General features: G+C 38.4%; 3 protein-coding genes across 3 annotated transcripts; all 3 read right to left on the reverse strand.

Moving 5' to 3' along the window:
• Window positions 1-32: 32 nt before the first annotated feature.
• On the reverse strand, window positions 33-769 carry LOC145711396 (uncharacterized). Its single transcript, XM_081789102.1, has 5 exons — window positions 711-769; window positions 467-550; window positions 356-422; window positions 181-307; window positions 33-134 (listed from the first exon to the last, which is right to left on the reverse strand). Exons 1-5 carry the CDS (start codon window positions 747-749, stop codon window positions 89-91), a joined length of 363 nt encoding a protein of 120 aa, XP_081645228.1. The 5' UTR covers window positions 750-769; the 3' UTR covers window positions 33-88.
• Window positions 770-1,770: 1,001 nt separating this feature from the next.
• Window positions 1,771-4,065, reverse strand: LOC145711681 (equilibrative nucleobase transporter 1-like). Its single transcript, XM_081789370.1, has 5 exons — window positions 3,816-4,065; window positions 3,329-3,473; window positions 3,062-3,278; window positions 2,231-2,837; window positions 1,771-2,184 (listed from the first exon to the last, which is right to left on the reverse strand). Exons 1-5 carry the CDS (start codon window positions 4,063-4,065, stop codon window positions 1,931-1,933), a joined length of 1,473 nt encoding a protein of 490 aa, XP_081645496.1. The 3' UTR covers window positions 1,771-1,930.
• A 5,296-nt stretch (window positions 4,066-9,361) lies between these two features.
• LOC145711211 (uncharacterized) lies at window positions 9,362-11,704 on the reverse strand. The gene is made up of 4 exons (XM_081788943.1): window positions 11,575-11,704; window positions 9,957-10,109; window positions 9,706-9,910; window positions 9,362-9,632 (listed from the first exon to the last, which is right to left on the reverse strand). Exons 2-4 carry the CDS (start codon window positions 10,100-10,102, stop codon window positions 9,459-9,461), a joined length of 525 nt encoding a protein of 174 aa, XP_081645069.1. The 5' UTR covers window positions 10,103-10,109; window positions 11,575-11,704; the 3' UTR covers window positions 9,362-9,458.
• Between the last annotated feature and the right edge of the window lie 2,035 nt (window positions 11,705-13,739).

Below are 13,739 nucleotides of genomic sequence, written 5' to 3' on the forward strand. Positions count from 1 at the left end.
AAATTTGATCGGTTCGAAAGAGAAATTTTTGAGCGAATCATCTGTTTTTATTTTGAACTGCGCAAGAACAGGCTATATTTTTCATTCACTAGAATCGCATGTTTCTCATTGCCTTCTCAATTTCAATCGTGTATCTAAATTTTTCTTCCCCGGAAAAGCTCGTAAAGGAAAGTTTCTTACCGTAGTGCCTCCTTGTACTGGGAATTTCGCTCCATCTTTGGATGCTCCTTGCCTTTTTCGATCATGTTTTCGACGACATGTGAGTTGAGAAATGTTTTCCAGACTTCTGAGTTCTCCAGGTGACTTTCTTAGTTCAAGTTTTAGAATCTCTTTTGTCCGAAAAAATCAGCCAAACCTGCAATTTCCTTCCACAACTCATGAGAATCAATCACATCCTTCCAGAGCCAGCAAACTTTCTCTAACTGCACCAAAAAAAAATTTTTGAAAAAGCACTCATTCTCTTCACCTGATTTCCTTTTGCTGGGTCGATTTCAAAAGCGTTTCTGATGATATTCACCAGAATTTCAGGCGGCAGTTCGTTTATGTTCATCTCAAGAAAAAATCAGTATTTATCGCCTACTAGAGCCGGCTTGGGTCATAAAATCGTCAAATTCTGAGCGAGTTAATTTTAAACTTTCGATTTCAAAAGAATCAAAAATGAAATTTTTTTTAGAAAAAAAAATTTTTTGGAAATCGAAAATTTCTCTTACCTCCTGAGCAATCTGCTGGAGAACAATTGGAAGTGCCATTCTTCTGAGTTTTCCTTCTGACTTCTTCTTTCTAAAATAAACTGTCCGGGGGCTAAGCAGCCATCTCAGAATGAGCTCTCTGACGGCTTTAGTCTCCTGACTTTCTGACGGGGGCTCCAGTTGGCACGCTGCCAGAGCACCGCCGACGCAACTCGAAATTTATTGAAGCAATCAAGTAGTATTTCTTATTCTGAGTCATTTACTTCCCTCAGAAATTGGCAAAAGCAACGGTCATTTTTGGGGGTTTAAGTTGAAGCTGGTTTAATTTTTCGTTTTTCTATTAGAGGTGATTAAAAATTGAAATTTGAAGAATAGACTCACTGATTTTTGAATCTGAAATTATTGAACAAGTCTTCAAACACATCCTTCAAGTTTTCAAACTTGAGCGAGCTCATTTTACTCAAGAAAAATCTATTTCGAAGGGGTTTTTGAACAAACTTTGATTTTGAAAAGGTAAGGACGTGGCTCCAAACTAACGAGAAGGCCAGATAATATTATCTGTACAGAAATGTCAGTACGGAGAAAATAAATAAAAAAACAACGTCTCATTGCCATTCTATTTCTATTCGTGAAATAAACTTTTTCAAGATACCGATGATTTTTGATGATTGCCCCGAAAACTAAAGCCCGAAAAAGCGACACCAAGCGTGCATTATTCTCTTCCTTCTCTGCCTGGAGGACCCCTCCTACTGAAAGAATTTCAAATTGAAAGAAGAATAATCTCTTCCGGGGAATTCTTATAGATATTATTTCATTAAATTATAATATTATATTATTATTTCATTTATTAAGCAGAAGCTTTTCGCCATTTCGGCTTCTTCAGTGCTTTTTTTATGCAACGACAGAGTTCTGTAAATAAAGCAAGTAGAGCGAGTATGAATTTAACGTTATTGAAAGTATGGCAACTGGAATATTGGATTTTGTCATGGTAACACTGCAAAGCAGAAAAATATACTCATAGGCAAAAGAGAATTGTCTTATCTGGATTAGTCAGAAATAGTTTTAAGAAGGATTCTTTCGGATGAGGTACAGAAATAAGCAGAAATGGAAGAGCGAGAAAATTTCTAAATACAAAAGAATTCGGTTTGCTTTGACGAAGCTGTTTGCGTTGGCGTATGAGAAGAGCCAGTCGGTTGCCTGAGCAGAAATAATCGTGAAGATCTAGAAAATGTTATGTAACGTTAAGATAAGAAATGACTTCTTGCCTGGGTCGTTCCGTAAAGCTTTCCAAAGTGCTCGTTCGGGAATGAAAGGCCGATGACAGTAGCATTAATGCCGTAAGTAAAGGATTTGTGAAGAACAGATAAGAAGAAAGAGGCGTACTGTAAAGTTGTGTTTGCGATGAGTGTCAGAGCGGTAAAAGAAATTCCGAAAATCGTTGTCAAAAAGACTCCAGTGGCGAGAGCTTTATTTTTGTCGCCAGTTTTGGCGAGAGCTGAAAAAATAGAATGAAAATCGACGGAAAGAGCTTTAGAACTGACTTGAATCAACAACCATGCCGGTCAAAAAAGCATATCCAGCACCACCGAATTGAAAAATAGCAAAGTTCGTCATCATCGTTCCGGTAATCGATCCTGCTTCTTCCTGGGTACAGTTTTGATCGAGTTGAACAAGCTCTTGCGTTCCAGGAGCGATGGCGCCGAGATAAAAATACACTCGCGTCTGGGGTGCGAAACGGGGCAGGGAGTATCGGTGCCCCGTCCCATTTTGCCCCCGTGTTACGGGACAGAACGGGGCAAAGTATGCTGGTGCCCCGTCCCGTCCCGGTCCCGAAACGGGGCAAAAGGGGGCACGGGACGGGGCAGTTGTCCCGTTGCCCCGGTCCCGTTTCGCACCCCAGACTCGCGTCACTTGAATGATGAAAAACAACATCGTTGAAATAAAGAGCGGGGAGAGAGCAACTTCAGAGCTGAAAAATGCTGGGACTTCCTTCTCATTTTCCTCAGCTCCGTTCTTTTTCTCTTCGGAGTGGGGGTTCTTTTCTACGCCATCCAGTTCTACGTTGTTCTTGTTTTCGTCAGTTCCAGATTCAGGCGTTGAGCAGAGCGATTTGTAAGCAGGGACAGTTTTATAATCGGCACGAAGGGGCTTCAAGAGTGGTTCAAATAAGGCTCTTTCGTGAAATGAAAAATTTTAAATTAAAAAAAATATATTAATTTTATTATTATTGTTATTATTATTATTATTTATTTTTTAAATTGAAATTTTAAGATATTATATTTTTGATTATTTTTCAAAGTAATCATTTTGAACCATAAATAAGGAATAGCGTCGATTGGAAGCAAGAAGAAGGTTCTAAAAATGATAAGAGCGGAGAGAGCAGCATAAATCGCCCATGTCATGGAATATCCGATCGCGTTGTAGATTGCCAGGAAGAGCAGCGCGGAGCAAGAGCTGGAATCTATTGTACCATTGAAAACGCAGAGAACTCGGCCACGAGCAGCTTCGTAGTAGTTTGCCACTTGAAATTGAGTGACGAGCAGAAAGATACCCGCACAGCTGATTGATGTCCAGCCGTATTTTAAATAACTTTAAAGAAGAAATAAAATCAGCCTCCAATAAATTTATAAAATTCCTACTCATCAGTTTCGCCGGGAGTTGCAATAGCGACCATCACCGACCCAGCAAGGAAAAGAACAAGCCCGACAAGTCGAGTTTTCATCGATCCAAAGCTGTCCATCAGAAAGCCAGCAAGAAATGCTGCAACGGCGAAGAACGTCATTGCTAGAATTCAGAATTGTTCATTTGACAAAATTTTCTCGTAGCGGAGAAAGCGGAGAAAGCATACCTTGAAATTTAACGGAGCGGACCAAAAAATTTTTCCCCGTAGCGGAGCGGAGCGGAGCTGACTAATTTTTTTGTTCTCTGTAGCTAAGCGTAGCGTAGCTGACTAATTTTTGGAATCTCTGTAGCGTAGCGGAGCGGAGCTGACCAAAAATTTTTTTCCCGTAGCGGAGCGGAGCGGAGCTGGGGGGAATTTTAGCGAAGATAGCTAAGCTAAGCTGAAGTAGCTGAATTCTAGTAGAATTCGCTTGATTCATTCCCGATTCAATTCGATTCACTTACCAAGAGTAAAAATAGCGGTAAATGCGGCGTCCTGAATCTCTTGCGCGCTTTTCTCATCTTCTTTGGCTTGTTCTTCTGGCGCTTCTGTGATGGCGACGGAAATGTTCCCAGTCTCTGTTGAAGAGTCTGTCCAGTAGAAACCTTCTTCTTTATAGATCTTGATCAAGTTTGGCCAGCCGAAAATTGTGCCACAACAGAGGAAAATCTCTAACACTGTGAGCAGCGTTTGCCCATGGTGGAAGAGCTGCATTTTTAATTTCAACTGAAAAAGGTATGTTTTAGTATCTGAAAGAAAGAAAAACATCTTAAAGTGTTTCTATTCATTTGATGTTGCCATGATTATTTATCATTAACAACGTTATAAATATATACTCGTTTTTCAAATTCGTAAAAAATTTGTCCAAGTGAAGCTCTGTCTATGTAATGAAGTTCTTGTTCAAAAGAAACCTACCCTGCGCTCGGGGCGGGTCATGCGCTTGAACATAATGTTGCAATTTGCAAAAACTAGGTCAAACGGATTACCACCTTCGAAAAAATTGAGGGCATAAGTCACCGTGGTCGGTAAAACCGAGGTGTATTGAGAAGTTAATCCTTTCTTTAGTTCCTTTTTTGATTTTCCGGAAATTCAGAAGCTTTACCGTTAGTAACTAATGAACCCAAAGTAGAGGTTAAGTATGGACAGTGGTTTTCCGAAATAAGAGGCTTTTTTGGATGACAGGGGCTGACGAAAAGTCCTCTTATTTCGGGGCCTCGTATTTCAAAAAATCACTGTAAATGCAAAGTATAACTGAGTCGGATAAGAGGGTTGAAGCGTATTACGCTCCCAAGTCGAGCCCTTTTCATGATAGTAGAAAGTGAAATAGAGATTATCTCTTTTAATTTCAAATAAAGAGTGGTCGAAAAAGTGATTTGACATCAAAATATCCACCCCTGCCCTGACCATAATCACACGACTTTACATTATGAACAATAATTTATGGCCCTCGTTTGGACCTTGATGACTCATGAAAAATTCTCAACATCGTTATTCCAAGAAAACGATGGGAAGCCTTTTCTGTCCCTTCCAGTGACAGATATTGAGCAGTTTTCAATATTTCACGATTCTGGATCAATTTAACCCAGGCGCCCTGTTAATCCTATTCCGATATCTATATGCAGTGATTCAAAATGCGTCTGAAGCCATGTCGAATTAAAATGTCGGTAGAAATATGTTGATAGAAAACAAAGTCTCAAAAATAATCAAGAGAGGCACAACAAAGTTCAATTTGCTTATTTAGACAAGAATTCGATTAAAATGTCGGTTTTGAAAACCTTTTTGTAAAACAAGTCAGGAACAAATCTGAGAAGACAAAAGGGTTCCATTATCTCCCGAAAAAACAGCGAGAGAATACTGGTCATCAAAGATTTATAAAGCAGAGAAAGAAGGGAGAAGGGAATCAAAGAAGAACAGAGAAACTACTGTGAAAGAGGTCAAATTCCATTTTTCATAAAGCTTCGAATTGAACCCCGAGATAATTTACTGCGAAATTTAAGGAGCCCCCGTAAGCTTTTTTGACAAGATAAAATTTCCGAATTTGAACATTCTGACCCCGGAAATACATTCTACGGGTCAAAAAAAAAAACGATTTGAGGCTGATTTTTTGGAGTGGTCGTCATTTGCCCAAGTCGTCATCTGCCCAAGTCGTCATCTGCCCAAGATCGTCATCTGCCCAACTTGGGCAAATGACGACCTGGGTGAATGACGATGTAATTGAATTCAAAATGAAGCAAGATGAAAGTCTAACTGACAACTTGCAAAAAAAGTACTCGCAGGAAGTTGGCGTTTTATCAGTTCAAATTCGACAGTTTTGTTGAGAAAACAACCTCATCTTCTATAATCTCAGATTATTAATCTGGGGCTTTAGCACCGTATCGAAAAGCAAGGAGTAATGAGTTTTGGCCAACGCGTATCCCACTTTGCTGACTCTTAGCGCCGGAAAATGGTGCTAATGTCGGTTTTGTGTTTAGTCTGAACTTTGGATGAAATTTTGTTTGAATTGAATGAATGTTGAAGTGGAACCGAGGGTACTCGGACCGAGTAACTCGGCAGCCTAGTCTCGGCTCACATTTGAACTTGAGTAATAACTTTTGAAAAGCTAGAAAAAAGTTATGAATCTCCTCCGGAAGCTAGCTCTAAGTTTGGACCATACTGTATGGTACAGTATTCAGGAGACTTTTTAAGAAGGACTTTCTCTCAGTCTTTTTCTGATCGAGGTCTAATCGAGTAAGTCTTTGCTATTAAAATATATCGACCGGACTTCCGGACTTTGACAGTGATGAGTCCGTTCCCGTGAAACATACAAAAGCTTTTTTCAAATTAAAATTCAATTACACATCGTCTTTCACCCAAGATCGTCATTTGCCCAAGTTGGGCAGATGACGACCTGGGCAGATGACGACTTGGGCAGATGACGACTTGGGCAGATGACGACCACTCGATTTTTTGGGGGTCGAATTCGACTCGTTCACCCCCAAAATCGCATTTTAAAATTGGCTTTTTCGCCGAAAATTGACGAGTCAGCCGTAATTTGGCAAAAAAAAATGATTTTTTTTTTGGTCATAAATTCCTCTTATCAAGTTTTTGAATCAAGGTTAACCTAAGGATGCATTATGAACCAAAAATATGGTGTTTTTAAAAATTTTCTTTTTTCGATGGAAAAAGCTGACGGGGGGGGGGTCCTAAAAATCATGATATAATTTATTTGATTTTCAAAATAACTTAATAAAAGAGGGAAGGAGTTCGGGTGACGAATGACCAAGCTAATAATTGCAATATTCCATGTCCTTCGTTAGCCCAGTTCATTCTCATTTTCATCAATCAAATTGAGTGGTTATATTAGAGCCAGCTTGGCCGCCGATCGCCACTTTCCAAAGTCAAAAAAATGAGCGACGAAGAAAAGTTTTCACAAATAGCCTGCGATTGTCGCCTCGCTTATGGCTTTGTTTCGAATTTATCATTTTTTAACAAGATTCATCAATATGATATTAACAAAAACGTTTTTAACGAAGCAGAAAACAGTGAGTTGAATCAAGGAAACGCAACAGGTAAGGTCCAAATTGGCAAGATCCGATTCTAGAGAAGTTTCTAGAGGATGCGTGGCTCCTGGAAGCGCTAGAAAAAATGAAGAATACGACGACATTGGAGCCAGCGGAAAATGTCTTGTTCAGCAAAACCATCGCGGTCTTCATCAAAATCCTTATGGCAGTCGGCATTCCCGCCAACTTATTTCTTCTCATTGTAACGGTACATGTCTATTTCTCCCCGATTGTAATAGGGTTAATTACAGGCAATGTCAAAACGTCGAAAGAACAATCTTCAACGATCGTCATCAATTTTATTCTCAATATTAGCTGGTGTCGATATTCTGCTGTTTTTAATAAGCATCATCAAGGTATCCTTCCTTAAGAAAATTATCATGATTCATGTGGATCGTGAGGCGTCTGCCATCCAGTTTTTGACTTTAAATCCTTCCAATTTAGCTAAAAGCAGACGCGAGGTACGATTATGATTTCGTCGAATCGCATTTTCTTCGACAGCTTTTTTGCCGGTCCTATGCAGGTTCAGGTTCACCTACTCTTCTATGTCTTCAAATAAGGTCGTCAAAGCGTTAACTCCTGGAGAAAAAAATGACGAGAATAATCAAATAAAACTCTAAGTCGCATAACGCTAAGCAGATTAAACAAGTCACGAACCATAAAAAAAAAGGGATTAAAGTCGTCTGCATGCTGTTTTCCGTGATGTTGCTTTGCGCAACTGCGCTTTTCCGCTTCTTTCACATTGCTTACCCCGCGCACACTCATCGTCCCTACGGCTTGAAAATCGCTGCTGTGGTTTTAGCCTTGGCCGTGTCAGGTATTAATCTATTCTCGTTTTTTTTTCCGGGTTTCATCGATTTCTTCCAGCTTCGATCCCGATCTTCATGTATCAACAAGTAATCCTCATCGGCCCAGAAGAGAGTCCATCCTGCCATTGGGGCTGGCGACTGCCCCCTCGCGAGCTTTGCAAACAAGCGGAAATCGGGATTCCAGAGTTCAACTATCGAAACTGCTCGAATCAAAAAGCGCTGTGCCACGATTTGCCGAGACACAAATCAGAATTTATTTATTGGATCGTGATTGTCGTCGTCTTCATTTTGACCCCAATCGGGGCGAGTATCATGGCTTACTGTGGTTTGATCAGAAGATTGCACAGTAAGTTTTATTAGAAAATATCATCTTTAAAATTCTAGTGAGCCAAAGAGCAACTGGAAAAAGGGAAAAGAATACGACGTTCTCATCCGAAATATTCAATTGTTTTCGACAACTCTTGGTCTTGCTTGGTTCCCCGTTGTTTTCTGGCGCGTCATACGGTACTTTCAATTCCGGTAGTAGGGGGTTATCATTCAAGCTGCCCCTAACCCTAACCCTTCCCTAGGAGCTACGCCTCCGTGAGCCCCCCCCCTTGGGCCTAAGCTAGGGGGCTTCGCCCCCCGGACCCCCCCCCCCGTTAAGAGTTTCAAGACCCTAACCCTAACCACTAGTCCAGATTCTAGAGATATTGGATGGCTCGAATCATAGGCTCGAATGATAGCCCCTCTCTACGTCAACTCCTCTTGGGATTTGTTGCTGACCGTTTTCATTTCAGGCTGATTCCAGGATTCAGTGACGGGAGAGGCCTCAATCCTGTTTTCTGCGAGTTCGTCAGCCAAACTGCCGGATTGACGCCCTTAATCAGGTTCAAAACCTTCATTCTTTCCCTCCTTTTCATCAATTTTTCAGCGGAGTTGTCAACCCTTTTCTCTACTCCTTCTTCGGCAACGTCTTCATTCAAGATCTAGAAAAGATCAAATTCACCCTTTTCCGAAAAATCCCTTCACTAGGAACGATTTTAACTTTTCGACATTTGATTGATTTCGTTTCATCGAGGATAAATCGTAAAAGAGCCTCTTTTGAAGACTCTCACAAAAAATTATGGTGCTGCTTCGAACTCAAGCGTCGAGTCTCAAATCAATGTTGCCGGTAAGCTCGTTTTTCTTCCTTGATTTCGTCCATTTCGTTCTTTTCTAGAGACGGATACGGTTCTTACAGCCTGCAATTCCTCGATGTTGATTCTCGACTCGCCAAAACTCAACTCATCCAACAATCCATAAATTCCTCGCCAGACTGGAGCCTGTCGCGAAAACCTGTGTAGAAAACCTGAGTCAGGGTTCTTTGACCACCTTGTGTCAGATTTTAGGGGTGGTGTCTGGAACCGACAAATAAATTTCGACAAATTTTACGTGGGCGGCTTCTCCGCTGCTGATTGGCTGGTTTGCCGAATCCAGGTTTCTGATTGGTTGAAAATTTCCACGAAAAATTTGTCGAAATTTTTTGTCGGTTCCAGACAGCTCCTCAAATTTTAACGCAGTTTTTCTGAATAAGTTTCATTAAATTAAGCTTTTTTATTATTCTGTTTTTTTTAATTTATTTATTTATTAAAAATTTTAAAAGAGAAAAACATTGAATTTTTTCAATGAAATAAATATTCTTCTATGATTTTTTTTCTAACAATAATTTCCGAATATATCAAAATTGATGCTGTTTGGAGAATGAATGAATGGACAGGAAGAAAAAGAGGGTTTGAACTCAGAGGAGCTTGATGAAGGGAGTTTTCTGGGTGCTGGAAATGATCACTGGTCGTTTTGCGCTGAAGGAATACTTTTTGAAGCGGTAGGGGTTGACGACTTCTTGGGAGAACTTGGAGCGGGATTTCTTTGTTCGGCGGTCGCAAATGAGGGTTTTTGAGTTTTGAGTCGTTTTCTGAAGATTTTGTTTTATAGTCTTATTCATCTGGGTTTGTCAGAAATGACCTATGATTAGCGCGAGTACTTACCCTACAAGACATTGGAATTACTCGCGAGCTTCTTTGGAGGTTTATTGTTTGCGTCTTAGTGGACAATTGTTCTGGCGCCACGGTTGATCTGGCTCTGTAAAATTTACCGCCCGGCGTGATCAGCACATTAACACGGAAGAGCAGTTCCGACTCGGCGGCGACGTCAGGCTTTTTGTTCTCGATACGGTAATATGCTGGTGCCGCTCTTGAAAGAATGGTCAATTGGAGGCCCGGAAAAAACATTTTGGTACCTTGGAGCGACGCGATATCTACTTCGGTATCCTCTTCTGCTGATGTTTCGGAGATTTTTCTGTGTGTTTAAAAATTTAGCTCTGAAAGCGGCGGAATAGGCATCTGATATTGTTGCTAGTAGACCAAGAAACAGCAAGAATCGCATTTTTTTTCTGAAAAAAATTTTGAATAATAACTATTATTCTTAAAAAATGATAAATAATTTTAAAATTTTATATCGAATTAATTATTAAATATATTTAATTATTTGTTAAATGATATTATTAATAAGGTAATAAAATAATTTATAAGTATTTATTTTAATAATAAAACTAGAAATATTATTAATTTAAAAATTATCAATTTACTTATTTACCATTTAAAATGAAACTAAATTTTTGATTAAATTAATTTTTTATAGAAAAATGAAAATAAAATTCGAAAAAAAAATAGATCAAAGGCGAAGAAATGATTATGTCTCCAAAAGTACAACAAACGGCGGCGACAATAAAGCGCGTCTCATTAAAATCGTTTAAATTGACATAAAAGGTTCTTATTGTGATTATTTATAAGGGCAAGTAGAGACACTCTGATTTATGAGCGCTTTTCTATCAGGGTAACATTTGTAATTTCGATCTGACAAGCTCTTATTTGAGATTATTAAGGGGGTCTCTTTTGATAAGCCGAAGAGGAGATCCTCTCAAGTGTGATTGATTAAGGGGGTCTCAAGCCAATCTTTCTTTCAGCGGGTTTTTTTTTTGTGATCACGTGACTGTAGAATGAAGAAAGCAATTTTTCAAGAAAGTGTCGAAAATTTGACATGTCAGATGCCGTCTCAGAGACAAATGAGCTCTGTTTCCTGGGAAAATTAGTTCCGCGCCGTTCAAACAATACTGTAATTAAGGGGCCTAATTGATAACAACCTGCGGTTTCACAGTGGCTTTCTCTCTCTCTCAGAGCTGTACAGATTTGAACCTGAACATACAAGTGGGTTAAATTCGTCTAAAAAGGCCTCTTTCTTTAAAGAAAAATTTGACCTTGAATGACCTTTTTCAGAGTTTTCAAATTCTCAGTTTTTGAACTGAAACGTCACGAATTTGAAGTAGGCTTGAATTGACTAAAAAAGCCCCGAGTTAACTTAATTTTCAATGAGGCCGGATTCCGAAATTTCCGAAAATTTGGAATTTTCAAAACAAAAATTCGGATCCGATTAAGCCCAACCCTTATCCTGTATTCAAGTGTTTAGTGGAAGAAAAGCTCAGAAAAGGTCAGTTTCGAAATAGGAGCGATCATAACACCTTGTAAGTATTCATTAGCAAACAATGAAGACGCAACTTATGTTTCGAGTCAAACCGAGCTTATAGCGTCATTCACTTTTCTATGCAAAAAAAAGCATGAAAAAGGTTGATTTCGGGAATTAAATTTTGCTTCAAGGAGCTTTTTAAGACTTATTCTCAAAATTTTTGATGAATAAGAGGGGGAAGGGGCTGAGAAAAAAAATAATTATTATAATGAATAATTATTTTTTGTCATTATTTATGTTCTTTTTGATTTTAAGACAAAGGTTCGCCATAATGACAAACTTTCAAATATAGGTATCTTTCGGGAAAAACAGGTATTATGGTCTCTTCTTTTTACCTCGAAATCACCAAAGAATCTTCTTCAAGAAAGCCTTCCTCTTCGAAAGTTCTCTTTTAAGTCCTCTTCTTCTTTGATTTTTATCAGCGTCAAGTGTTTTCCGCTCAGCAGAATTCTTCAGCGCGATAGAATTAATGAGCGCTTTAACTTTTCTGAGCGCCGCGAGCGCCCTCGTCAGATAAATTCTTGACCTCGAAATTTAACGAAACAAAGTACGTTTTAAAATATTTCAACAAAAAAAGTATTTTTTTTTCAACTAACTATTATTTTTTTATTAGTAATTTAATTGGAAAATAATTTCATAAAAATAATATAATTAATTCAAAAATGAATAAAATATTTTATGAAAAAATTTTAAAATTTAAATAGTAATTTTAAAATAATAATATTAATATTAAAATTAATATATATTAATATATATTAATATTAAATATTAAAATAATAATTTTCTCAAATATTTATTGTTTGAAATAACTTAAAAATTCTTAATTATCGGTAAAAAGGTCAGATTTATAGTCAAATTCCGGTTCCAGCGGAAATAGCGCATTTAAAAATCTCCGGAAGAAGACGTGTTTTATTTTTGTTCCCATAAAAAGAGAAAGAGAGATAAATTCACAAACTCATGATTTCAGGATTTCTCAGCCAAAAAGAAGGATTCGCATGTGGCATTTTTCGACTAAACTTGAAAAGAGCGATGACAGGAAGATTCTATCTTTTGGGGTTAATTATGAGAGGGATACCCTTAATTTCGGAGTGTATTTTAGAGGAATTATGTTTGAAATTGAATTATAAGTTCGTTTTCTTTTCAAGAAGAAAGAAAGAAAATCAGCTGCCAGATTGCGCTTTGGGGGTGGCTTCTCGTTTCAACTAAAAATAAAACTGTGTTGATACGTGCGGCGGGTCGAAAGCTGAAAATAAGCACAGAATGACGATAATCCTGTCAGCGTCTACTCAATCCTCGTGTTTTTGTGGATCATCCTATTTTTAAAGAACTTGCGGTTGGGTCAAAACTCTTCAAGTTTTTACCATTTTTTCTAAGATTAAAACCCTTGTCATTATTTTGAAGATCAAGATTTTCAGTCACGTGGTCAGACTGATCATTTTATTAGATTTTCTCCGAGTAGAAAAAAATACTGAAGAATCCGCGCTTCTTTAATTCTAGTCTTAAATTAAAGTATGGATTGCTTAATCAAGAAGAATTCTTATGGTTTGGAGTTCTTGGTTGGTATTCTAGAGCCTAGGACAAGGCAAGATTTTTAAATAAAAATCGTTGTGTGAAAAACTAGCTGGCTGACTGATAAAGCTAAAACTTGACCTGTTTCGTTTTGTCAGAATCGAATTAATGGCGATGAATTGATTCGAATGCGCTTGGTGATTGCACTTGCCCGGTAGCGCGAGTATCGATTATGGGAAAAGACAAGAGTGGCCCGCCTCCGACACCTTCTTGCCGCGATCGACAGTCTTGATCAATTCAAAAACTATCGCCTGGTGAATATTCTTTTTTATATCCTTTTTATATAAACCCGTCAACTTCTGTTTATATCATATTAACCTTTTTTCGTCGTCAATCGTCTGAAAAGAGAAAAACTACCAACATCAAAAACAAAAAAAAACTAACTGGTAATTAAATTATTTATTATTAAATTTTATTGTATTCTATATTTTTTTTCTAGAGAGGAGTTCATACTACGAGTCAAAGCTATGCTTGGCAACCTGAGTAGAAATCCTGAGTCACGGTCTGAAAGATAAAAAATGAAAAGCCACGTGGCGGCTTTTTTGAAAGCAAAGCCGCGGAGCGGCTTCGCCAGAAGTTAGATTTAAGATTGAACAGTAATTAAGCGAAGCCGCTTCGCGCCTTCGGCTTTTCATTTTTGATCTTTCAGACCCTGACTAAGGTTTTCTATTCAGGTTGGCGAGCCCATAGATCTCAGATCGAGAAAACTCAGAACAAGAATTTTTTAATACGGTGCCCAAGGGAGTATTCGGCAAGATCGAAAATGTAATCTGTTGAATTGAAAAAGGCGGAGGATGCAAGGAGTTTGTTGCGTGCTCATTTTTCAACTTGGTGATGGAACTTGGCGCCCGTTTTGTTCGGGCGGCCGGTTCGAAATTAATAAATTCATTCTCATTAACAATTGAACTCATTTTCTTTTGCTCTTTATTAC

This window comes from Oikopleura dioica, chromosome 1, assembly GCF_907165135.1.
Source record: "Oikopleura dioica chromosome 1, OKI2018_I68_1.0, whole genome shotgun sequence".
Taxonomy (NCBI): domain Eukaryota; kingdom Metazoa; phylum Chordata; class Appendicularia; order Copelata; family Oikopleuridae; genus Oikopleura; species Oikopleura dioica.

Excerpts from the sequence above, each read along its gene's own strand:
- LOC145711396 (XM_081789102.1), bottom strand. The coding sequence starts at position 749 with ATGGCACTTCCAATTGTTCTCCAGCAGATTGCTCAGGAG. Across the intron at positions 551-710 it reads TCCAGCAGATTGCTCAGGAG|ATGAACATAAACGAACTGCC; the intron begins GTAAGAGAAATT and ends TTTTTTCTTGAG. Across the intron at positions 423-466 it reads ACCCAGCAAAAGGAAATCAG|TTAGAGAAAGTTTGCTGGCT; the intron begins GTGAAGAGAATG and ends TTTTTGGTGCAG.
- LOC145711681 (XM_081789370.1), bottom strand. The coding sequence starts at position 4,065 with ATGCAGCTCTTCCACCATGGGCAAACGCTGCTCACAGTGTTAGAGATT. Across the intron at positions 3,279-3,328 it reads ACTCCCGGCGAAACTGATGA|TTATTTAAAATACGGCTGGA; the intron begins GTAGGAATTTTA and ends TCTTCTTTAAAG. Across the intron at positions 2,838-3,061 it reads CGATTTATGCTGCTCTCTCC|CCCCTTCGTGCCGATTATAA; the intron begins GCTCTTATCATT and ends CCACTCTTGAAG.
- LOC145711211 (XM_081788943.1), bottom strand. The coding sequence starts at position 10,102 with ATGCGATTCTTGCTGTTTCTTGGTCTACTAGCAACAATATCAGATGCC. Across the intron at positions 9,911-9,956 it reads AGATATCGCGTCGCTCCAAG|AGCGGCACCAGCATATTACC; the intron begins GTACCAAAATGT and ends CATTCTTTCAAG. Across the intron at positions 9,633-9,705 it reads TAATTCCAATGTCTTGTAGG|AAAACGACTCAAAACTCAAA; the intron begins GTAAGTACTCGC and ends CAAAATCTTCAG.